Below are 27,346 nucleotides of genomic sequence, written 5' to 3' on the forward strand. Positions count from 1 at the left end.
GAGGTGTTTCTGGGTGTTGCTCCCTCCTGTCTGCTTTGAGGTCTTGATAAATTGTGGTATTTCTTTGTTGTTTTTGTTGCTTTTATGAGGTTAATAAAGAGCTCTGTATCGTCCTTTGTCCAAACATACCGCGCCATCTTTAAAGAATGATCAAATTTTACTTACTCCAGGTGATCTGTAAATGCGAAAAAAAAAAAAAACTGTTTCCATTGCAGTTTTGAGAAATATTACCTTTTCAAATTGCCTGAAAAACCACCTCATGCGAGCATAAAAACTTTTTTGCGATATATGGCAGTTTTTGCGAAATTGACGTGTCCTTTGGGCAACATTCAATTGGTTCAATTCATAATTTCAATTTACGTAACTTGTAATGGAAACACAGCTGTTAAAACATTTAATAAATATTTAATGAGAAAAAATATAGCAATACCAAAATACAAACAATGTAGAATAGCTTGAATGCAGCGTGCGTCACCCTCAGACTGTAAATGAAGCTCGGGCGCACTGGGTAACACGTCAGCAGCATCTTACATCAGCAGCGTCACTGCGGAGTCGTGAACCACACTCCGGAGCAGAAGGGGGCAGTAATGCACCAATAAGCTGGATGCCAACCGCCGTAAAACAGGAAAGAAGAAGCAGCAGCAGCGGAGTCGTGAACGCGGATTGACAACAGACCCGGAAGAGAATACAATGCTGAATAAAGTCGTAGTTTTTGTTATTTTTGGACCAAAATGTATTTTCGATGCTTCAAAATGTCGCGGATGTCCTAATCGCCAAAAACAACCACGGCGACGTAAAAGTTCATTACCAACGCCGACAGATGAAAGGATTCAATGGAATCAATCCAATGGAAAGGATTCCAGAAGAGAAGATAATGCTGAATAAAGTCGTAGTTTTTGTTATTTTTGGACCAAAATGTATTTTCGATGCTTCAACAAATTCTAACTGACCCTCTGATGTCACATGGACTACTTTGATGATGTTTTTATTACCTCTCTGGACATGGACAGTATACCGTACATACATTTTCAATGGAGGGACAGAAAGCTCTCGGACTAAATCTAAAATATCTTAAACTGTGTTCCGAAGATGAACGGAGGTCTTACGGGTTTGGAACGACATGAGGGTGAGTCATTAATGACATAATTTTCATTTTTGGGTGAACTAACCCTTTAAAGTCATTACAATAATTTGACAGACAAGTTGCATCATGACTCAGAAAAAATATTAGCATCTAGTGTCACAAGGACCACATTTTTAAGAAATATTTGTGACTTTTCTGCCATCAAACAGTATATACAATCATACAGGAAGTAACCAAACCATCATCGAGTTCTCTGGGCCACTTACTCAAGGTAAGATCTTTAAACTCTGGCAGAGAGGATGAAGCACAGAGCTGGTAGAAAATGTGGTAGTTCCTCTCTTCCTCAGCCTGCAAAAATATATTTACGTTCAACACATGGAAAAGCACAAGGGGCTGCGATTAAATCTTAAAGCCTCCTTCCTGTGTGAAACGCACCTGAAATACTACTCTGGACTTCTCAAGCAGATACGTTCGCATGTTGGCACCGATGATGTGATATCTCCTATCAAAGCCAATCTCAATGTATTTCCCAAAGCGGCTGCTGTTGTCATTGCGGGTGGTTTTTGCATTTCCAATTGCCTGCACAGAAGGGAAGAAAAAGAGTGTTATTTATGGTTGAATCACTCTTTGGTTGGTATAATCTGAAACAGGAGGTTATCAAATGACTATTATTGAACCATAATAGAACATAAGAAGGGAGAGAGAGTTTCATAACAGAGGGTGTAACATGTTTGAGGAGGCGTAAACCTAAAATCCTGTTTGCAGCATCATTAAGAATGAGTAATTACTGTGATTTCACATTATTTGTTTGTCTGCGCTGAGGATGTTATGAGTCACCTGTAATAGTATCTCTAGGTTTGCATCCTAAGAGACCCTTCTATCACCAGTGCTCATTTCAGCTGTAATGATATCTCTAAATTGACTGTGAGATTTGGCCACTCTCATTGGCACACAGATTATCTTCCTGAAGGGCACACAAGCCAGCTCTGCTCTTATCTGTTCAAACAGGCCTGCCGAATCTTGAGTTTAATTTCGCAGCTCAACTGTGTCAGTGCCACGATGAGATGGAGTGATGAGAGAAGTGAGGGCACCTTTACAGCCGCTGCACACTATGGAAGTACTTAGTGGAACAAGTGTATTAGACTGAACACAAATTATTCTGGTAATGTGCCGGTGAATTAAGTGGTTCTCAACTCATTGACATCATGTGGTAACTGGGGTCAATTTTCCTCACAAGAAAGGAAATTAGAAAACAGGAGTATTAAAGCATACCTCCATAATGGGGCTGGAGGCCAGTACTTTCTCTTCGACGCTGGTGTCATTTGCTGAACCTCCCACTGTGGCAAAAAAGCGCATGGCATACTTTGCAGAAACCGTTTTACCGGCTCCAGACTCTCCACTTACGATGATCGACTGGTTCTTCTCATCTCTGCAGGAGAAAGTTCAGGTTTACATACAGAAACAGTGATGAAGACAGCATTCATATGAATGCCTGAGATGATATGCATGATAAATAAAGTGCATTCAACTAATCAGTTGGTGCTTACAGAACAGGGAGGTCTATGAAACATATGATATGTTTTCTATATACAAACCCGATTCCAAAAAAGTTTGGACACTGTACAAATTGTGAATAAAAAAGGATTGCAATAATCTACAAATCGCATAAACTTATGTTATCCATATTCTATTGTGAATAAAATATATCAAATGTTGAAAGTGAGATATTTTGAAATGTCATGCCAAATATTGGCTCATTTTGGATTTAATGAGAGCTACACATTCCAAAAAAGTTGGGACAGGTAGCAATACGAGGCCGGAAAAGTTAAATGTACATATAAGGAACAGCTGAAGGACCAATTTGCAACTTATTAGGTCAATTGGCAACATGATTGGGTATAAAAAGAGCCTCTCAGAGTGGCAGTGTCTGTCAGAAGTCAAGATGGGCAGAGGATCACCAATTCCCCCAATGCTGTGGTGAAAAATAGTGGAGCAATATCAGAAACGAGTTTCTCAGAGAAAAATTGCAAAGAGTTTGAAGTTATCATCATCTGCAGTGCATAATATCATCCAAAGATTCAGAGAATCTGGAACAATCTCTGTGCGTAAGGGTCAAACCATACTGGATGCCCGTGATCTTCGGGCCCTTAGACGGCACTGCATCACATACAGGAATGCTACTGTAATGGAAATCACAACATGGGTTCAGGAATACTTCCAGAAAACATTGTCGGTGAACACAATCCACCGTGCCATTCGCCGTTGCCGGCTGAAACTCTATAGGTCAAAAAAGAAGCCATATCTAAACATGATCCAGAAGCGCAGGCGTTTTCTCTGGGCCAAGGCTCATTTAAAATAGACTTTGGCAAAGTGGAAAACAGTTCTGTGGTCAGACGAATCAAAATTTAAAGTTCTTTTTGGAAAACTGGGACGCCATGTCATCCGGACTAAAGAGGACAAGGACAACCCAAGTTGTTATCAGCGCTCAGTTCAGAAGCCTGCATCTCTGATGGTATGGGGTTGCATGAGTGCGTGTGGCATGGGCAGCTTACACATCTGGAAAGGCACCATCAATGCTGAAAGGTATATCCAAGTTCTAGAACAACATATGCTCCCATCCAGACATCATCTCTTTCAGGGAAGACCTTACATTTTCCAACATGACAATGCCAGACCACATACTGCATCAATTACAACATCATGGCTGCGTAGAAGAAGGATCCGGGTACTGAAATGGCCAGCCTGCAGTCCAGATCTTTCACCCATAGAAAACATTTGGCGCATCATAAAGAGGAAGATGCGACAAAGACCTAAGACAGTTGAGCAACTAGAAGCCTGTATTAGACAAGAATGGGACAACATTCCTATTCCTAAACTTGAGCAACTTGTCTCCTCAGTCCCCAGACGTTTACAGACTATTATAAAAAGAAGTGGGGATGCCACACAGTGGCAGAAAGATGGCCTTGTCCCAACTTTTTTGAGATGTGTTGATGCCATGAAATTTAAAATCAACTTATTTTTCCCTTAAAATGATACATTTTCTCAGTTTAAACATTTGATATGTCATCTATGTTGTATTCTGAATAAAATATTGAAATTTGAAACTTCCACATCATTGCATTCTGCTTTTATTCACAATTTGTACAGTGTCCCAACTTTTTTGGAATCAGGTTTGTGTATATATATATATATATATATATATATATATATATATATATATATATATATATATATATATATAAATATAAAAGTATTTATTAATATTAATTAATTTAATAATAATTCAATTATTAATTTATTAATTATTATTATTTATTTATTATTTTATTATATATATATACACTTGATTGCAATTTGACGCTTTTATAAAAGAAAGTCAACATTAAGGGTACATCAAGCCTTGGAAACTGTAATTTTTTTTCTGGTCTCAAATATGAGAAGATCAGAATATTATACATAACATTTATTTTGATAGCACAAAACACTTTTAAAGTAAAAAATAATGAAGTTTTGATTTGAAATTATGTAGCTGAATTTGTCGTCATATGCAAATGCTTTTGATATTAAAAAACATTAAATTACAAAATATAATATATAGATATATTCGCAATATATATTTTACAATTTAATAAAATTGTATATATTTTAAATTATTACGTTATATAAAGTTACCTCAAACTGCAAGGATCAGGAACATTTTATAGCGCATAGCAAAAAAAAAAAACACGTACACGTACACGAGGACACACACGTCCCAAGAGAGCTACCTCATGAAAGCCTAATTGCAGCAGAGGGCCGCTTTGACAATTGACGTGTCCATTCAGAATAACTGACATGTAAAACCTGACCTAAACAGCCAATCAAATGCATAGTCTGACCACAAGTCTTGCTTTGTATTTTCCTCTTTCGCCTGAGCTTATTTTGGGACTTCAGCATTACACAAGTCATTAAATCATGATGTCTCGGCGTGGGATGTTTAGCTCAAGCTTAAACCTGATGTGCAAATGGCTTTGCCTTTTGTTTCAAGCAACAAAAAAACACATGTAAATACAAAGGTTCGTAGAATGATGCTGCGTACACTGTGATTATCTGCCCACTCTATCCATTATTAAGTCAAGCTGAACTTTCAGATTACTCACAGCTTTCAAAGCGCATGCTGTCATTTGCTGTTTATGGCCAGTGGAAATCACTGCTCTGAAACCTGAGCTCTTTATTACAAAACAACAGAGCTTAACCAACAGCTTTGTCATTTATTTGATGCAAATAACTTCTTAAACTCTTCTTGGAAAATGCTAAACCACCAAAAGTCACATTAAAATTGTTTATGAGATGACAGTATAGGTTGACAATCTCATTTATTATTTAGTTCTCTAAAATAGTAGGTATATATATATATATATATATATATATATATATATATATATATATATATATATATATATATATATATAATTTTGGAATCTGTATGTTCTTTTAAATGTTTTTTTGAAAGAATGCTCACAAGATTTATTTGATAAAAAAAAAACTGTTAAAAACAGTAATATTGTGAAATATTATTACAATTTAAAATAACTGTTCTCTATTTCAATATATGTTAAAATCTAATTTATTCCTGTGATGGCAAAGCTGAATTTTCAGCAGCCATTACTCCAGTCTTCAGTGTCACAGTCTTCAGTGTCACCTTCAGAAATCCTGCTGCTTAAAAACATTTTTTATTCTTTTCAATGTTGAAAACAGCTGTGCTGCCTAATATTATTGCGGAACTCATGATACTTTTTTCAGGATTCTTTGATGAATAGAAAGTTCACAAGAATAGCATTTGGGTGGGTGGGCTTTCAGAGAGAGGGGCGGAGTTAAATGTATCAAAATTAAATTTAGCAAAATGACTGAAACCACTTCATAGCACTTTACACTCAAAAAAATAACTCTTTGAACGAACATAAAAAAAATCATGGAAAGGATTTCCACATGATTAAGTTGCTTTATTTCAGCATTATGCAATTCTGTTATTCCAATTTAATGTACTTACGTTGGGTCAACTTAATTTATTAATGTTGATTCAACTTATTTACTATGGTTGGGCACAGCTTAATTTAATAGTGTCAGCCCAACTAATTTGCAATGTTTTGGACCAACTCATTTACTTAAGTTGATCCAATCTATGCAATTTAGGTTAGCCTAACAAAAGTGCTTAATGCTGAAAGAAAGCCATTTAATCACGCGGAAATCTTTTCCATGATTTAATTACATTAATTCAAAGAATAGCTTTTGAGCGTAGCTTGTCATCTTATAAAACAATAAAAAACTTGCACAAACCTGGCCATCTGTTTGTACGCTTCCTCTGCCACAGCAAATATATGAGGGTCCATGTCCCCCATGTTCTGGCCGCTGTACGCATTGATGACTTCTTCTCCATAGATGTGTAGTTGCTCGTACGGATTGATGGCCACCAGAACAATCCCTGAGGAGAAAGATTTACACAGGTTTATACCTACAACTATGCAGCACAGTTAATATGCAAAATCGCATAATTTATATCAGACAAATTCATGATGATGCAGATTAATGTTTAAATATTTTTTCATGACCATAAATATTAGGTGACATCAATCATCGAATGATGTCACAGCAAGCAAAATAACGTTAATGCATGATGTGTCAGTCTAAAAGAGAGAACACAAAACAGACACACGTCTGTGAAAGTGAAAATGAAGATAAAAGTCATAAAACATAAAAGAGAAATGGGTATTGTTGTGACCTGACAGATGATAATGGGTATCATTCAGTCACTGCAAAGCACAAAAGACGGAAGCAATAATAAAACAAGTCAAACAACAGTAGACCACAAATATCTGTGAGATCGTATAACCATAGCGTAGGTGTATAGAAAACAGCAGATCCACTCTTCTTGATTGTCTGACAAGACACGTCATCCAGAGTTCGGATTCAAACATACATTAATGTCTTATTCTCCAGAAAAACTTTTCAGTAGAAATAAACACACCCACATATAAAACGCAATCCCAAAATGTCACAACCTATTAACAAGGCCATGTTGTCATAGGGACAGAGTAACTAGATTAAAACTAGACAGAGTGTAGACTAAACAGAGACGTCGTCTTTGTTAGTCTCCAGTAAAGCCTGTTGACCTTGGACACCTAATTACAATATTTACAGCTTCCCTACAATCAAACTTGAGGTAAAAATAAGTATAGACATACATTCAACATTTAAAATCTGTGGGAGGTTAGAACAACAACTGAGGGAGTTATATATGCATACATATATATGCAGAAAAACACATACACACATGACTTACCACAGTAAGTGTAAATGTGATTGGATTCAAGGAAGCGGACCTTGAGGTTGTGGAGCACAGCGGGCTCGTGGAGGTAGCTGAGAGCAGTAAGGTCATTCTCTCCTACCAAAATATCAGGATTCCGAAGAAATGGAAGAGGATTGTCTTTGGGACCAATTGAATATTCTAACGTCTAGGAATAGAGACAGCAATGCCATTAAGTTGAAACAGTAGATTAGAAATTGATTAGACTCAAACCACAATGTGAAATAACTTCGAAGGCTTCAAGAGTCAAAAAGTGTCTTATGGCAGACTGAGAGTGTTGGTAATGCATTACAGGCACAAGAGCTTCAATAAGTCATGCTGATCTTTATTTCATCTACTGGTTTATTCAGGCTTCTCCAACATTGTTTTTTGATAATACACTCGAGAATATGGCGTACAACTTTTCCTCTGAGGGCCTGCACTTCTTACACACCAAAACATAATCAATGATTCATTCGACACACTTTCCTCAGTACAGTGAAACCCAAACTAATGCAGGAAACATTAAGATCTAGTTTAGTTCACAACTGCTGTTTCACGACTGAGATTTTAAACCCAGCATCGTTCAGTCTGCTTAAAATCACTAATCAATCCATTTTAACTGAATGAAACTCTTAGGCTTTGTCCAGATAGGAAACATAAACATGATTGTTTTGGATATGTGCAATTCAACGAGTTTTTGTTTTGTAGTCGGAAAACAGAAAATTTTGATTTTTATAAACCAGGTGTTTTTTTCCACCAATATTGTCAACTATTAGGTGAAAGAGGGGAGGGTTTATACTCACCGATTCATCTTCTAATTTGAGGTGAAGCACTGAGTCTCCCTCCTTATAATCCTTGATGATTTCAGCCCCCCTCCAGACCTCATCTGGGTCAGGGATCCAAACCCGGGTGTACTGAAACACAGATAAAAACCATGTTTAGATAAAAGAAACCACTGCCAATTGTCCATAAGCTCGATCAACACATATCAAACAACATATGAACAAACACCACAATCATGGTTTCACTTATTCATGAGGACAACGACCCAAGCGGTCATTCATCTTCCTATCTAGGAACAGACAAAAATGAATAAAGCTGAATAAGAGCTCCAGTGCTTTTATCAGCAGATTCTGTATATAATTGGAGGTTCAGCAGTACAGCAGAAGAGTTCAGAGATAAATTGAACTGCAGTGAGGTGTATGCAGACTGGGCCTCATTCATGAAACGCAAGCAGAATTAATCATTTGTAAAGTCGTTCTGATGTAAATTTTCAGATTTATGATAATGTTCGTATTTTCAAAATGTTAGTTGGTACGAGTTAAAAATTCCACACCTGCTCCCTACCACATGTAAAACATTTGAATGTTATGTGTTCTTTTAGGCAAACTGTTGGCACTTAAAAATGTGACGCTTTGAGCGCTGTCGAGCGGATTCGTAAAGACCTCCGATTGGCCATTGTGTTGACGCGCTCATCAGATATGTCTGTGATTGGCTTCAATGATCAACGCTGTTAATAGTCATCAATGAAGCTCTTCACCAAGCGCTTACAGAGATACACATGGGAGCATTTGAAAGCTTTTGAAAGCAGGCATCTATCCGCGATATATATATATATATATTCATTCCTTGGACTAGTAGCTGCTGGACAACCATTCATCTATCATGACCCAGAAGCCAGAGAGAGCTCTGCAGTACCCAGCAGAGGACTAATAAAGATGGATTCTCATCCAGTTAGCCTTGAGGTTTAACCAAGATATTAAAGAAAGAGACAGAGATTCATGAATCAAAGAAAAATAAGACACCACTAAATAATAAACCATTGTGTCCTCTGCTCCAAGTGATGCACAGTGTCTCAGTGTTTGTGTGTTGGTGATTACAGTATGTAATGAGAGAGAGCTGTTATCTCTCCTGAAGGCAGTTAGAAGTTAGCTTCCGCTGACGATCTATGTTTGTAAAGAACACGGCTCTTGACCTTCAAAAAAGAAACTCAGACGGTATAAGCCGCTTAAAGAGCCGCAAGTTTATTAGAAGCACATTCAGTCACTAAATCCACCACAACTCTGCATGATCAGCCTTAACAGATTCTTAACTAACAAATCATGCTCTCACATTAAACAGCAACCAGTCAAACACTGTTGTGACAAACACTCAGTGATCAAGCTGGAACCAGGATGCATAATATAAACGAACAGTTCACCCAAAAATGAAAATTCTGTCACCATTTACTCTTCCTCGCATCGTTCCAATTTAATTTGTATGACTTTCTTTTATTTCTTCTATAAAACATAAGAAATTTTGAGTTTTTTGGTACAGTGGTGTGAATGCCACTTATACTTGTAGCATTTTTATAAAAATTAGTAAAAGCATCAAAATTAAACGTTTTTGATACATTTCTAGTTTAAACATTATTTATTCTACAAACATTTCTCTTTAAATGCAATAAGTTTCAGCTGTGTGCAAAGTGAACCACATTTGGTTTTCGATCACTGAAAACTGGTCAAATTAAACCTGAACATGGAGCTGCTTTGAGAACTGTATAGGGCCTTGAAAATGAAGATTTCAAAAGGAATGAAAATCAAAAGGAAAGTTGAAAATGAATATCTTTAATACTTTTAGAGTTACAGGCATGCAAACTTTGGAAAAGGAATATTTATGGCACTCAAAGAGGTATGTTATGCAAATGGGTTGATAGAAAAACACGAGATACATTTCTAGTTTCAACATTATTTGTTCTTTAGATATTCCTCTTTAAAAGAAAAAAGTATCAGCTGTATGCAAAGTGACCCACATTTAGTTTTTGACCACTGAAATTGTGTACAATTTACTAATTTACTCATGAAGCCGCATTAAGATCTCTGGGATTGAACCAACGAGGGCCTTTAAAATGAGAATACCAAAAAGAAAGTTTGTTAAGAACCAGAATCTAAAAGGATATTAAGATACCTTTAATAATTCTTGAGTTACAGGCATGCAAACTTGAGGCAAAAAACAAAAGAAGTGCTTTTTGTCATTTTTCTATGGTCACTGTTGGCATATAATGAAACAAAGATTGCTAAAGTCAACAGATCTTACTAATAGACTTACCAATCTCTGTGTAAAAATAAAATAATGATGCTGCCATCTAAAGTCATTTTTACACCCCTGTAAATTGCCTCCAAATCTCAGGTGAAAATTGTCATTTTGATCCCCCTCTAGTGGATTACTCAGCAAATATAAATCTGTGACATTTAAAGGTGCCATCGAACGTTTTTTTACAAGATGTAATATAAGTCTAAGGTGTCCCCTGAATGTGTCTGTGAAGTTGCAGCTCAAAATACCTCATAGATTTTTTTAATAAATTTTTTTAACTGCCTATTTTGGGGCATCATTAAATATGCACCGATTCAGGCTGCGGCCCCTTTAATTGCTCGCGCTGCCCACCCCTTCCCGACCTCTCGACTCTATCATTGCATAAACAAAGTTCACACAGCTAATATAACCCTCAAAATGGATCTTTACAAAGTGTTCGTCATGCAGCATGTCTAATCGCGTAAGTATGATATTTATTTGGATGTTTACATTTGATTCTGAATGAGTTTGATGCAGTGCTCTGTGGCTAACGGCTAATGCTACACTGTTGGAGAGAATTATAAAGAATGAAGTTGTGTTTATGAATTATACAGACTGCAAGTGTTTAAAAATGAAAATAGTGACGACTCTTGTCTCCGTGAATACAGTAATAAATGATGGTAACTTTAACCACATTTAACAGTACATTAGCAACATGCTAACGAAACATTTAGAAAGACAATTTACAAATATCACTAAAAATATAATGTTATCATGGATCCTGTCAGTTATTATTGCTCCATCTGCCATTTTTCGCTATTGTCCTTGCTTGCTTACCTAGTCTGATGATTCAGCTGTGCACAGATCCAGACGTTAATACTGGCTGCCCTTGTGTAATGCCTTGAACATGGGCTGGCATATGCAAATATTGGGGGCGTACATATTAATGATCCCGACTGTTGCGTCACAGTCGGTGTTATGTTGAGATTCGCCTGTTCTTCAGAGATCTTTTAAACAAATGAGATTTATATAAGAAGGAGGAAGCAATGGTGTTTGAAACTCACTGTATGTCATTTCCATGTACTGAACTCTTGTTATTCAACTATGCCAAGGTAAATTCAATTTTCAATTCGATGGCACCTTTAATATTTTGGCTTTCATCACTATTTATGTTTGTCTTTCTACAGAAATAATATTAATAAAATCACAAATTTAAGCCAGGGAATTTTCTGAAATTTGGTTGATTTGACAAGGATATGACCACTATTTCAATATTTCAACCATTAAAAATAAAGGGATATTCTACAACATTTAACATAAAAAAAACACTTAAAGTGCCTTAATGTGCTAAAACAGTGAAATTAAAAGATCAAATTCAGTGTACACCTTACTGATGATGCAAACTACATACAGGAGAGCAGATGAGCCCAGAATATGAAAGCAATGCGCTAAATGGTTACACGGTTTTATTTAACACTTAACGAGAAACTGCGCATTGTGTTTATATTCTGCTTGATTGTACATAGTCTGCATCATCAATAAAGTGTATACTGTATTTGTTTTTTGTTTTTTTAATATAACTGACTTACTACATTAGTAACCTGGTGGGCAATGGAGGAAAGCCTTGTTTTGACCTCCAGGTTCCTATAAGTGTGTGACATATTGTGAAAACTATGAATTGCATACAGTACTGTGAAAGGACACCTCAGTCTGGGTACGCCTCTTAATTCAAAAGCTGCACTTTGCACAGTCTTCTCCACAGAAGCTGCTCCATATCAGAGCCTTCCCTGCTGACAACTGCATTTTTAATCCTAGTTAGAGGCGGAGCGAGAGATACTGCAGGATGACTTAGAGATATGAATGGATCTGGGGCTGCCTTTGAGCATGCTGTTTCTGATATTACTCATATGACGGTTCCATTAGTTAGTTACAGTGAGCATGTGCAACACTGAATTGTCAACATCGAATGCAGGGAAAGGAGGTGATGAGTTGATTTTTGTTCAAACAGTTTACTTGTGGTCACAACTGTTTTAAACAAAGATACGCTAACCAGCAAAGGCTAAACTTCTACAGGTCACACCTGCAGCCTGATCGAATGCCAATTTATTTATTAAAAAAAAATAATGGAAGATCTCACTGCATAACTATCTGACAAAAAACATCATAAAGTACATCATAAAAAAAAGTTTACCCAGCTTTAGAGTTTGGGCTCATCTGATCTGATCTGACACAATGGGGACGTACTTTAACCAAGCTGAGTGAAATGACGGGACGTACTGAACTCAGACAGTCTGTGCTGCGCCTTAGGTGGAAATAAAAAGAAAAACTAAGAGCGAAGCATGAGATTCACCAAGATGCAGCGGAAACAGATATGTCGATCGAACAGCAGGGGTCCTGTCTGGTTTGCAGTCTGTTACATCACGCTGTCTAATAATGTTTCGGTGTAGCGTTCCGGCTGTTCACAGCTACAGCACAAAATAAGATGTTTGATGACAACAAGAGCTGATAGCACCAACTCATTGAAACTTTTTAATAGAGCCCTCTGCATAATTTTCATAAAGTGGAAAACAACAAGACGTCCTCTCAAAGGTCCAATGTTAGCAACCAACAAGTCGCAATTTGCCACCTGCTACTGCTAGTCAGTGGTATTTATAATTTAGAAAGTCATTTATAGGACAAAAACATGTAAATGCTGCAAGTGTTTTTGTCAACCTCTTAAAAATGAATGAATATATTACATATATTACGTCATATATTACATAATTTTAAAACAAGTGGCAAATATTCAGCAAAACAAGTGGCATTTTTAACATAGAGCAAAAAAAAAAAAATTATATATATGGTTTTTAATCTTATCAAAAACGTCACTCTAGTGCTAAAGTACAGTACGAGTCTGGCGGCCTTCATAAAAATGAAAACTCTACACAATTGAACAGGAACTAAATAATGAAGAATGGTCTGTAGTTTAGGATTGTGATGTGTGATTGGACTTAATCTAAGGTCTGGACACTACCCATAATTTTTTGTGCTGGGCACAAAGAACAACATCTTAAAACTGCTGGGTTTCTTAAACAAGCAATCTATAATTGCCTATATAGAACAAAACAAACCTGTTTTAACTGTCATATGAACATATTCAATAGAAGCAGCCTAGAAACTTGCCCATTCAAGAATATTCAAAGCACACACGTTGCACATCGCTGACATTTCAGGAACCCTGAGTAAGTACGAGAAATCTGGGGCAGGTGTGATAAGAAAATGCACCTCATTCCATGAAGTCTTGCATCACCTCTGTCGATTATTGAAGCTACAAGCTCAAGGAAACTCATTTGAGAAACTGTCCTGATTTAACAGACTTCACTTAAAAGTTGAAGTTCACCTACAAAAGTGGAAATTCTCCCTCATTCGTCATTTCCAAACTCATATAGCTTTCTTTATTACGTGAAACAGAAACAATGATGTTTTGAAGACGTTTCTTTAATACAATTAAAGTGAATAGTGCACTGTAAAACATTATCGTGATTTAAACGGTAAAAAACTGTAAAAATGCTAGGGTGAAAAACAGTTAATTGGTTTACAGAAAGTTTCCGTACTATATACTGTGAATAACTATAGATCTAACGGTACATTTATTGTAAGTTTACAGTAAAATACCGTTAAATTTACAGTTTTTGGAAGTAAAAAAATAACGTCATTGTATAATTTACAGTGAAAAACCATAAATTGATATTCCCACAATTCCCTGCGTGACACTTCACATTTGATGTATTTTTGTTGAAATAACACTGTTTCTTCTTATTTTTTTCTAATCAGTTATGTACATTAGGGTTTTATGTTACATCTGACGTTAAATTAATGTTTATTGCATTTTTTAAATTTCATGTGTGTTACCATGATGGTGTTTGTGTGAATGACACTCTGAATCTTCTATATATTAGTATTGTCCTTCTCAGCTTGTGGAAAAGCTGCTTGTGATGAGCTTTGATTCATCATGTGACTCTCATCACCACTGTGATTGGTGGTTGTCAGTGTATTACAAAGGTACAAAACAGATATTAGCAATTCAATAGGTTGGTTAACAACATTAACATTATATCAGTTAATGAAATACTTTTTTTTACTGTAAATTTAACAGATTTTTTACGGTAAAGTTCTGGCAACCACAGCTGCTGTTTTTTTTACCGTTCATTTTACAGGATATTTTTTTTTTTTTTTTTTTTTTTTTTTTTTTTTACAGTGTGACCATGGGCTCAAAAAAAAGTACAAAAAAAATTGTAAACATCTTGTGTGCTATATACCAAATTGTATGAAGCCAAAGGATAGATATTTTGTTACAATGACAGTAATATTAAGGAGGACTAAATAAAAGATTAATTTCTGGGTGAACTATCCTTTTAAAAGCTTTAGGTACACACAGTAAAGGAACTTCACAGATGGGCGTGTTTACAGAAAGCGAAATGAATGAAGTGAAATATGATGCTTTGACCTCAAATAGGTCCACAGTTGCCCTAATATAGAAGTGTTTCAGTAGAGTAGGCCACATGCAAATTGTGCTGCGCGAGACCATCGACTTATTTGGTTTGTAAATCACTTTCTGATGACAGAACCTGGGAGTCTACTATGACAGCATCAGCGGACGATCATAACAGTAGGCCTGGGTGTTTTTCGATGTTGTCAAGCAAATAACAGCAGTTACAAAGTTGCACTTAGTGTACGGTGTAGACTTGTAAGCAAAATAATAAAACAGTGGTCAAACATTTGTTTTGTTTTCGAATATACAATTTCCTTTTTTTGCACATAGATACATTCAATGTATTTGTTTTCAAAGCTTCAATTTGTACAACAATGGGCAGGATATAGAATTGGGATGGATGGATGGATGGATGGATGGATGGATGGATGGATGGATGGATGGATGGATGGATGGATGGATGGATGGATGGATGGATGGATGGATGGATGGATGGATGGATGGATGGATGGATGGATGGATGGATGGATGGATGGTCTATACCTGTTAAAAAATATCGTCTTTCTCACTACTTTTTGGTTTCAGAATTCGATGATAAATTGCTGTTAGCGATGCTAAAAAAACAAAAGCATGTGATCCAATCACATGAAATAAACTGAGGCCTAATTCAAGATTAATGAATTCAGTGCATGATCAAATACCTCATTACCAAAACAATGATTACATAAATACCCACACTATAGGATTAGGAGAGTTCCAGTCTGGCTAAACAATAGAGTCTATATGTTCCTTTTTGGGTGGGGAGAAACACTGCCCCATTTCATACTCGATTAATTAATTTACACTAATTAATGTCACTTTGTGCCCCTGTGCATGTCCCATTTTTAAAAAGCATTCAGACACAAAAAAAACCCTCATCAAAACATGCCCCAAGTGTCCATGTGTACAATCAATACTGAAATAAATGAGGATTCTTTTGAAGGGAAAGAATGCATGATTGGCAGATTATGGCAGATTAAGGATGAGATTAAAGTTGACAGCTTGTGGCGGCTACATTATCCCATAATAACCTGTTATAGCTGCCTGACCCCATATAAATACTGTTTTCCCATTGCATCTTCTCCTGACAAGAATGCTGTCCCAATACATACCATCATATAACACACATTTCGTATATGCTTCACACAAAATGTCTTATCCCACAATGCATTACAACATTTTTGGTCAAATCAGGTTGAGGAAATGCAGATTATGATTTTTTTTATTCAGCAATATATTAAAAACATATTATGAATATATTTCATACAATTGATAATTCACTATTTCACTTAGTAATCCTGTGCCATTTTTGAGCTTATATGACAGAATATCAAATTAAGAATCTTTATTGTCATTGTATGCATACAGTACACAACAACGAAATGGGGTTAGCAGCTCTAAAAGACGACTATGAAGGGCTCAGTTATTCTGGTCTGTTTTCACATGGATTAATCAATACCAGTTCCTCAGAGTTGACTGAGCATCTCGCTATCAACTATTTCCTGTGAGTCCAGAAAAACTGGCTTGAAAAATGGATGTGACAGGATTTCTACAGAATGTATGAGATGGCAAAGTATCAGGAACAAGAAAAATGAAAAATTCAACTCAGAGAGGATATTTACAGGCTTCTCACACTTGAAAAATGTTATAATAATTCACCCCAAAGTCATTTACTCACCCTCATGTCATTCCAAACCTTTCTACAGTGGAACACAAAGTAAGATAATGGAACATTGGGGTCTAAACCCCATTGAGTTTCACTGTCTGGACAAAATTTTTTTTACTAAATCAGGGGTTCCCAAACTTAGAACCACTTAGGCATACAATATTTACTTGAGGTACCCGCTCAGAGTTTAAGTCAATATTTCAATAATTTAATGACCCATTTGCATGTTCACTGTTCTCTGGTGTTGCTAATAATAATAATAATAATAATAATATTTAAAAACATTTAATTCTTTTTTTATTATATTAGTAGTATGTTTTAACTAATTCTAAAAATAAACAGAGAAATATATTGGTGTTGTAAATTACTAATTGACCCTTTGCAGGGAATTTGATTGACAGGCGATCTAACCAATCATAACGCAGAATCCGCCATTATGTCCGACAAAGCAGTCAGGTGATTTAGTAGATTATGTTGGTGGACTTGAACCTGAAAAATGGAGTGTATTGACGTCTTTCCGCGGTTGAAACAACATTCTTTCTGATGTTCTTTCATGTTTATTATTTGATGCTATAAATTAACTAGTAAGAAGAGATGATCTGTTCACAAGCCGCTTGAACTGAGGCACGGCAATCTGTCACGATGCATTAAAGAGCCACAAAACAGTATGTATTGTTTAAATTTCTTTAAAAATTACAATATTTGAAATTTGAGAGTTTGTTTCATATCGAAAGTAACCTTCTCTGTCTTGTCTGTCGATGCGTTGTCAGTGTCCTCTTTGCTCCGCATGTACCTTTTTCACTGTGTGAGAACATGATGTGTGGAAAGAGAACGGCATAGCTTGTCGGACATAGCAACAGTAACTAAAGTGGGCGGGTCTTTGCGAACGGTCAATTGTACTGTAAAATAAAAAATATTTGAGAATTGTAATAATGAAATATGCTGCATGCATGCTTCATTCTGAAATCAGACTATACAATTATTTCATTAAATTGCAACCTTTGATTTGTTAATCACACTATATTGCGATTCTCATGCAGCCCAAATTATTTATTTTAATTTTACATTCAATATAATTATTAGCTTTTCATCAACACAAGAACCCCTGTTTGGGAAACCCTGTTCTAAATGATGACAGAATTGAAATTTTTGGGTGAAATATCCCTTTAAAAATCATGAATGGCATGTCTGATGAAAGACAGCCTTGGATGCCACATCTCAAAGCCTTAACAACCGACATTTTTGTATGTCTAATAGAGACAAATTCTTTTGCTTTTAAACTCCATATTGTTAACTCTCACAAACATTCAGAACACAAATTCAAGTAGCATGCATGACGAAGCTTAAATGGAAAAATCAGTTAAAACAGGTATGATCTTTGAACCATAAAAGCTGATACTGCATGAAGAAGCAATGACGACATCTCTAACAAAGGCCACGAAGGGAAACGATTAACCAGACTAGAAAACCCCAGCATTTAGCATGCATTCCATTCCACACCTGAGCAATGTCCTGTCATCGTGTGAGCCTGACTGCTCTGCTAATTGTTCCAATGCATTTCCAGCCACCGTAATGAGATGGAACTTCTCAGTAGACCGTTGGGACACCGAGTCGATACAATCAGCTACAAGTTTGTCAGGATTATTTACAAGATGGGAGCCTGGCTACCAAGATACAGGAATGACTGTCACACAGTTTAGGGCCTCAACAGAAGAAGCCAAACTGCATCATTTGTGTGTGTGTGTTCTACATTGACACAAATAATAAGACAGAGATAAGCGATCAAACAATTTAGCTGTCTATGAAGAAAAGTGATGCTTTTGTTTCATTATCTGAGTCAGCTCTTAGAGTCGTGATCTGTTGGGCTTGAAGGACACAGTAATGAAGGCCACAGATAGAGTGGAAAAGCTGTTGTGGTTGGGAGGGAGCTGGTGAGAAACAGGGGGTGAGACCTGTACGACTGGTTTTTCATGGCTTCCCTGAGCTGCATAACAAAAAGACCTGCATCCACGACACGTCAGCTGTTTGACTGAGCTGTGAATGTTGCCGACAACTCTAACCGTATGATTTTGATTGAAAAAAGAAAGGATCAGAGCGAATGGTGACCGAAAATACACCATAAAACTGGGTCTTAAATTTGTGGTTAGGAATATATTTGTCCTCAAACATTCGATGCCTGGTTTCTAAAGGCAGTAGTGTTTGGGAAACCTGTTTGGAAACAATCTATTGTGCATAATTCCACCAGTGGCATGAAAACTACACTTCACCTTTAAACATGAAAGATAATTCACAACCTACTCCATAATGTGGTGCATTTCAGACCAAAACAGGATATTTAAAGGTGCCCTAGAATCAAAAATTGAATTTACCTCGGCATAGTTGAATAACAAGAGTTCAGTACATGGAAAAGACATACGTTGAGTTTCAAACACCATTGCTTCCTCCTTCTGATATAAATCTCATTTGTTTAAAAGACCTCCAGAAAACAGGCGAATCTCAACATAACACCGACTGTTACGTAACAGTCGGGATCATTTATATGTATGACCCCAATATTTGCATATGCCAGCCCATGTTCAAAGCATTAGACAAGGGCAGCCAGTATTAACGTCTGGATCTGTGCACAGCTGAATCATCAGACTAGGTAAGCAAGCAAGAACAATAGCAAAAAATGGCAGATGGAGCAATAATAACTGACATGATCCATGATATCATGATATTTTTAGTGATATTTGTAAATTGTCTTTCTAAATGTTTCGTTAGCATGTTGCTAATGTACTGTTAAATGTGGTTAAAGTTACCATCGTTTATTACCGTCGCTATTTTCATTTTTAAACACTTGCAGTCTGTATAATTCATAAACACAACTTCATTCTTTGTAAATCTCTCCAACAGTGTAGCATTAGCCTGTTAGCCTCAGAGCTTGTAGCCTCAAACTCATTCAGAATCAAATGTAAACATCCAAATAAATACTATACTCACAGGAATCGATGCATGCATGCAGCATGAATGACGAACATCTTGTAAAGATCCATTTGAGGGTTATATTAGCTGTGTGAACTTTGTTTATGCACTGTATAACTGCACTTATAGTCGAGAGCTCGGGAGGGCAGGGAGCGAGAGAGATTTAAAGGGGCCGCAGCCTGAATCGGTGCATAGTTAATGATACCCCAAAATAGGCAGTTAAAAAAAATAATTAAAAAAAATCTATTGGGTATTTTGAGCTGAAACTTCACAGACACATTCAGGGGACACCTTAGACTTATATTACATCTTTTGAAAAGACGTTCTACGGCACCTTTAATTTATTTTGTTATTTCATTTTGTTGTTTTCATTCATGACCTCTAGACTAGATTACTAATGCATTGCTAGGTGGTTGTCCTGCATTCTCAATAAACAAGCTACAATTAGTCTAAAATACAGTTGCAAGAGTTCTTACCAGGTCAGGAAAATATGATCATATAACACCAATTTTATCATCTCTACACTGGTTACCTATTAAGTTCCGTATCGATTACAAATTATTGCTACTGACTAGGGGTGTAACAATATCATGTCACAGTGTAATCGCAATACAAAAATGCAACAATTATGGTATTCAAATTTTTAACGCATTTAACACACTTGCCCCGCCCCCAGACCTATGTAGGTCATCATCTGACATTTCATACAGTTGATAATGAATATGATGCAGGCAGGGCAACAACTCAGTGCGTAATGCTGCTGAGCGCGAGTTCCAGCGTGACGCTTCAGTTAGCGGTCATCAAGTGCGAGATAAGATGTAAGTAGCTAAAATACCCATTTCTTAATAACCGTTTTATGCTTGAAATGTTGAACGGCCGACAAAAGTAACCAGGGATGCAAACAACTTCAGAGACAAAGATAATGAGACAGACGGAAAAAGGAAAGAGAAAGTGATGATGGTGATGACAAAGAGAGATTTTAAAGCTATTTTCCAATTTTTTGGCCTTCAAGCATCTTAAAATGCACATATGTAGATCAGAGAAATCTAAATTTTAAGAATGAATGGAATGAATTAGACATTTACCGCTACCTACTGGCGTTTAAAAAAAATATATATATATATCATATTTCCATATTAATAAATATAAAGATATAGTTCACCCAAAACATGAAAATTCTCAATCATTTACTCCACCTAATGGTCCAAAAGTTTATGTAATACATTTATGTTGAATCAAATAAAACATTTCTTTCTGAATCAACTTTTTGTTTATTTGATGCTTTACACAATTATGACTTCAAATAATCTTTTTGGGGTAATTTATCAGCCAAATTTGAGGTGCGATTAATTAGATTAATCAATCGGCACATCATGTAATTAATTAGATTAAAATTTGTAAAGGTGTCCTAGAATTAAAAATTTAATTTATCTTGGCATAGTCAAATAACAAGAGTTCAGTACATGGAAATGACATACATTGAGTCTCAAACTCCATTGTTTCCTCCTCCTTATATAAATCTCATTTGTTTAAAAGACCTCTGAAGAACAGGCGAATCTCAACATAACACCGACTGTTACGTAACAGTCGGGGTGTACGCCCCAATATTTGCATATGCCAGCTCATGTTCAAGGAATTACACAAGGGCAGCCAGTATTAACGCCTGGATGTGCACAGCTGAATCATCAGACTAGGTAAGCAAGCAAGAACAATAGCGAAAAATGGCAGATGGAGCAATAATAACTGACATGATCCATGATAACATGATATTTTTAGTGATATTTGTAAACTGTCTTTCTAAATGTTTCATTAGCATGTTGCTAATGTACTGTTAAATGTGGTTAAATTTACCATCGTTTCTTACTGTATTCACGGAGACAAGAGCCATCGTTATTTTCATTATTAAACACTTGCGGTCTGTATAATTCATAAACACATCTTCAGTCTTTATAAACCTCTCTAACAGTGTAGCATTAGCCATTAGCCACGGATCACAGCCTCATATTCATTCAGAATCAAATGTAAACATCCAAATAAATACAATACTCACATAATCCGACGCATGCATGCAGTATGCATGACGAACACTTTTTAAAGATCCATTTTGAGGGTTATATTAGCTGTGTAAACTTTGTTTATGCACTGTTTAAGGCAAGCGCGAGCTCCGTGGGCAGGGAGCGTGAGCATTTAAAGGGGCCGCAACATGAATCGGTGCATAGTTAATCATGCCCCAAAATAGGCAGTTAAAAAAATGAATTAAAAAAAATCTATGGGGTATTTTGAGCTGAAACTTCACATACACATTCAGGGGACACCTTAGGCTTATATTACATCTTGTAAAAAAACGTTCGATGGCACCTTTAATCGCTTGACAGCCCTAATAACAATGCAATGGGGGAATATTTGTGGGTCTTGATAATGCCAAATGTCTTTTGTTACCAGTAAAAAGTGGCCTACATTATTTTAAATATATCTAGTCAGTGACAGAGAGCAAACATATTAATCTAAAATAAATCGTGAATATTTTTATTCTGGTGTCACCATGGGGTTATCAGCACCACGTCCAAGCCAATACATTTCCCAACAAATTAAATACCAAAATAAGCATTTTAATCAACAGTACATTTTAACCCAAATTTTTGAATAGTAGTGTAATTTTAAAAGAAAAGTCAATACAAATTGATAGCAAATTATTGTATTTTGATGAAAAATGAACAAGAAAAACATGTAGGTTTTTTTTGGAATAGAGTGCACCAATGAATTTTCACAATTAGAACAGAATTGTGTATTAAATATTGTCAATTTGTGATGTCATGCTGACATGTAGACATGCAGAAAACTTGAAGAGAAGATACCATAATAACATATAATCACATTTATGAATAACAGCTGTAACTACTATAAATAATACATTTAAAAAAAAAGACAATTATTACACCCCTAGTATATTTCTGCAGGGCAAAGATCAATGTCAGGAAGTCTCAGGCTTCACTAGATTCAGCACAATTTCCCTTAGGCTACAGGGTAAATGGTTAGTACAAAGCTCTGCGTCTCTGCTAGCCACACCCTGATCACTGTCAACACTCACAAAAGTCCTAGAGGGAAAGATCAGGTGTTTCCTGGGGGACGCGTCACACTTTTTTTTCCTTTCCACCTGTGATCTTTGTCCTGACCACTGTCCAGGAATGATTGGCCGGCTGCCTGAATGTGAAATATGACACCACTACCTGAGTGTGACGCACCCAGCGTGAGGCTTGGTAGCAGTGGTTAACAGGTGAGCCACCCTGGGAGACTTCCGGCTAAATCAATGAAAAGTGAGAGGAGAGCACTGGGGAAGGAAAAAAAAAAGAAGAAGAAGAAGAAAAAAAAGAGGTTTTGTTGTCCCTAATTTCCCAATTCTGTATAAAATTACCACTTCATTATAAAAACACATGCAAAATGGGAGGCTATATTGCATAGTGAGATACATTGCTTTATATTTGAGAGATTATATTGCATATTTTCAATGCATTTAATATAATTTATCAATTTACAACAAAATAATTCATATTATTAATAACGTTCACATTTTTATTTATTATAAAAATGACCGTCTACTATGTATTGTTATAAATGTGCATTTAAATAAAATGATTTAATATTCTTGTGTTCATTTAGTGAATTAATTTATAGTTAGATTGTATTTGCTTTAAAAATGTCAAGCAGGTTCAGTTAAAGGATAATTCACTTCAGAATTAAAACCTTTCCAACGTGATTACGTGATGTGTGGCGCATCCCAGAGCTAGTGCAAGATGAGCATTTGTGGTTAAAAAGTATATAATTTTTTATTTTTTTAGAAAATGACCAATCATTTCACTAAATAAGACCCTTATTCCTCGGCTGGGATCATGTAGAGCCCTTTGAAGCTGCACTGAAACTGCAATTTGGAACCCTGTTGAAGTCCACTATTTGGAGAAAAATCCTGGATTGTTTTCCTCAAAAACCTTCTTTTTTTTGACTGAAGAAAGAAAGACATAAACATCTTGGATGACATGGGGATGAGTAAATTATCAGGAAATTTTAGTTCTGAAGTGAACTAATCCTTTAAGCTTTGTTTATGTTTGCAGATCAAAGTTTATGAATAAAAGATGAATAAAATTGAAAAAATTTTATCTGCTCATCATATAAAGCAATTGTGTCTCTTCATAAAATTGGATTCATATGGATTAGTTTTATGATTTCTTTATGAGCTTTTTGATGCGTCAATATGTCAAATCATGTGTAGCTGTCAACGGAGGGACAGAAAGTGCTCAGATTTCATCAAAAATATCTTAATTTGTGTTCCGAAGATGAAAGAAAGTGGGTTTGGAACGACATGAGGGTGAGGAATTAATGACAGAATTTTCATTTTTGAGTGAACTGACCATTTAAGCAACATCACCCAGCCTTGTTTGTAGCCTATCCTACACCCATAATCACTGGGTGGGTAAATCATATCACTGTGCTGATGAAGCCATTAAAGCGATGTTAAACAAGAACTGATCATAAGCCACATCCTTAAAACCTGACATAATTTAGATTACAAGTTATACAGGAACTTACAGAGGTACTTTGTTTTCTTACATAAAGCATGAACATTACAATAAAACAACTTAAGTGCTTCTCTTATATTTCTCTCTCCATTCCTCATAGAGACTTTACTGATGCATAAAGAGACTTTATGCATCAGTTACCTTAGCAGTGGCATTAGCCGAGCTAAGAGTGGAGGGAGTGCGATCGCACATCCACCCCAATGGTACGTTCCCCCTGGACCCGAGCACGACTTGTTTACCTGCCCATAGGCACTGAGAGACCTCAACAGTGACGTACTTTAGCACATGGTTTAATCAAGGAGATACAGTGATGACCATGTATTACACCAAAAAAGAACAGAGAACAAAAATAGAAAGGGGGTGTTTTCTTTTACAGCATGGCAGAAGAAAAGAGAGTCTATTTGGGATGGACAAAAAGAGACATTAGCCCCATCAAATCTAGGCTGTGTTGGGGTCAATTCAACAATAGCTCCCACTGAGGAGGGGGTCGAAACTTCAGCTGGGGTGCATTGTGCCCCAAACTAATCCTCTTTCTGAGGCCGATAACCAAACAAAGACACAAAGCTCCAACAAAAGGATACATAGTAACTTACATACACAAAGCAGGGAGCATCAAACAATAATGTACATTTTTCTTTAAAGGTCCCGTTCTTCGTGAGCCCATGTTTCAAACTTTAGTTAGTGTGTAATGTTGTTGTTAGAGTATAAATAAAATCTGTAAAATTTTAAAGCTCAAAGTTCAATGCCAAGCGAGATATTTTATTTAACAGAAGTCGCCTACATCGAACGGCCAGTTTGGACTACATCCCTCTACTTCCTTCTTTAATGACGTCACTAAAACAGTTTTTTGACTAACCTCCGCCCACAGGAATACACAAGAGTTGCGTTTGTAGAGTGTGTTTGTCGCCACGTCGTCAAAACGCTGCTATTTTCATCCCGCAGTCCAATCACCGGGTCTGATTCCGGCTCAAATTGATAGGGTAAAATTAAAGACATGTTTACAATAACACTGAGCGCGTGCATCTCCACGTTATGGTAAGAGGCGTGACCTTTCCGGGCAAGGTTCGCTAAGCTGCTGTCGAATCACAACACAGGAACCGCTGGCACAATCAGAACTCGTTACGTATTTCTGAAGGAGGGACTTCATAGAACAAGGAAGTCATCAGTCCGTTTTTATGGCAGTGGAAACAGCGGTATACAGATAAGTCAATTATGTGAAAAATACTGTGTTTTTTTACACACGAAACATGAACGCATGTTATATTGCACACTATAAACACAATCAAAGCTTCAAAAAAACACGAAAAACGGGACCTTTAAAAAAATTTGTTTTCGATATTTAGTAAAAGTATTTTACTGTATCAAAGGGAACATCTTTTTAATAGCCAGTGCAGGATGAGTCATCAATATATTTGGTCCATTTTCCCAGAAGAGAAACACATTTTAAAGCCGCCATAAAATCAAAACAGACATTTCACTTGGATATATACGTCACAATAGGGAAGAAAATACCATTTCCATTTCATGCAGACTTTTTTATCTGCAAAAAGTTAATTTTGTAGACTTTTAGGAGTACACTAGCATTTAGATATTTGACTAAAAGAAATAAAACATCTTATTTCAAGAGATAATTAAAAGTGACACCTCAAGATGTTATATGTTCCTATCTGTATGATAACATTGTATGCACAGCCTCTTTAAAACTAGCAAGTTTGTATAAGAAAAAAAAAACAGATGGAAGATTTTCTCCCTGGTCTTACAGATTATCAAAAAGTAGACTATGAAGTTTAATTAGGAGATGAGAGGGGGCGGGGGGTTACCACAGATGACTTTGAAATGAGATCCGTCAAATAATAATAATAAAATACAGCTAAAAATGCCTGTCTATTCAATAGTACATGTGCTACACATGGGCAGGGTGGTTACATGGCATCACTGGTTTTTACATGGCATCACACGTTTGTGTGATGGTTACATGGCATCACACGTTTGTCTGTCTTTTTGTCTTTTGATCGTTAGGATAACAGCACACAAGCTAATAGTTATAACTGAAAACTGTGGAATACTCTTGGGGTGAAATATCCGATAAAAACACAAAGGACAAAATAAGGGATTGAACAGGTGTAATATGTATCCACCCTTATGGTGACACTATTTGAATTGGGCTGAACTTAACAGTTCACCCCAGGCTGAGGACTGGAGGAAAAGAAACAATATTAATTTTGCATACAGGCCCAAACAACTTGGAAAGAATGAGTCATCTGCAACATTAGTATGTGACGATAAATACGAGGATACACCAAGGTCCTTCCTAATTTGTAATATCATATTTACAGCTAACATTCCCTCTGTGAAATATTTCTACAAGAGGTCAAAATAAAATAATAAAAATAAACAAATGAAGACTTGCAAAAGCCTCTAAGTGCCATCAAAACATTTCTTCTAAAAAGAGCATTTTTATCAAGCTTGTATGTTTAGGTTCAGTAATTTTACTTTAATGGCAATTAATAGGTCATTTTCATTGCCATTAAAGTGAAATAACTGAAAATAAACATACAAGCTTGATAAAAAATGATCATTTTAGAAGAAAATTTCAAATGGCATTTAGAGGCTTTTGCATCTGAAGTCTTCAAATATTAATTCATTATATGTGGAATTACAAAGATATTAATTTCTGCTGAATCTCCATGACTTTTCCAGTCATCTGTGATGAGAGTTGGGTATTATTAATAATCGAAACAAATTCCAATTTCCATCTGATTAAATATTTTAAAAGCACAGTTAAGAATTTTTTAAAAAATTTTATTTACTACCAAAAGCTGTATACATTTCCACGACAAAACTTCCTTAATATTTCCAGGTTTTCCATAACTTTGGTAATCCTGAAAATACTGAAATCCTGAAATTGTCATTTTAACAATTCAAACAAACACAATAAATTACAGATATAAATTCTCCAAGTGAAGTATTCAAATGGGGCACCTTCTCCAAACAAATGTCATATACTGTATTCCCAAACAGTTCATGACATAATCTATAATAAATTAATTAATTTGATAATAACTGGACAAGAATCTTCAAGAGCAATATCAAATAAACAGCAGTTACTGATTATCCCCAAATATTGACTTTGCTGGTTTTGACAGATAAATGTAAATGTATTGTCTAATATATG

At 36.0% G+C, this 27,346-nt stretch overlaps 1 protein-coding gene across 3 annotated transcripts in view; it reads right to left on the reverse strand.

Moving 5' to 3' along the window:
- Positions 1-27,346, reverse strand: part of myo5b (myosin VB) — a 64,094-nt gene that overhangs the window by 33,650 nt on the left and 3,098 nt on the right. For all 3 annotated transcript variants that reach the window (XM_048167429.1, XM_048167428.1, XM_048167430.1), the window contains exons 2-7: positions 8,213-8,323; positions 7,404-7,575; positions 6,401-6,545; positions 2,357-2,513; positions 1,520-1,663; positions 1,351-1,432 (exon numbers count right to left, since the gene is read on the reverse strand). In XM_048167429.1, coding sequence (XP_048023386.1) covers positions 1,351-1,432; positions 1,520-1,663; positions 2,357-2,513; positions 6,401-6,545; positions 7,404-7,575; positions 8,213-8,323 — 811 coding nt within the window. The remainder of the gene's footprint in view (positions 1-1,350; positions 1,433-1,519; positions 1,664-2,356; positions 2,514-6,400; positions 6,546-7,403; positions 7,576-8,212; positions 8,324-27,346) is intronic.

This window comes from Megalobrama amblycephala, linkage group LG18, assembly GCF_018812025.1.
Source record: "Megalobrama amblycephala isolate DHTTF-2021 linkage group LG18, ASM1881202v1, whole genome shotgun sequence".
In the NCBI taxonomy this organism is placed as follows: Eukaryota; Metazoa; Chordata; class Actinopteri; order Cypriniformes; family Xenocyprididae; genus Megalobrama; species Megalobrama amblycephala.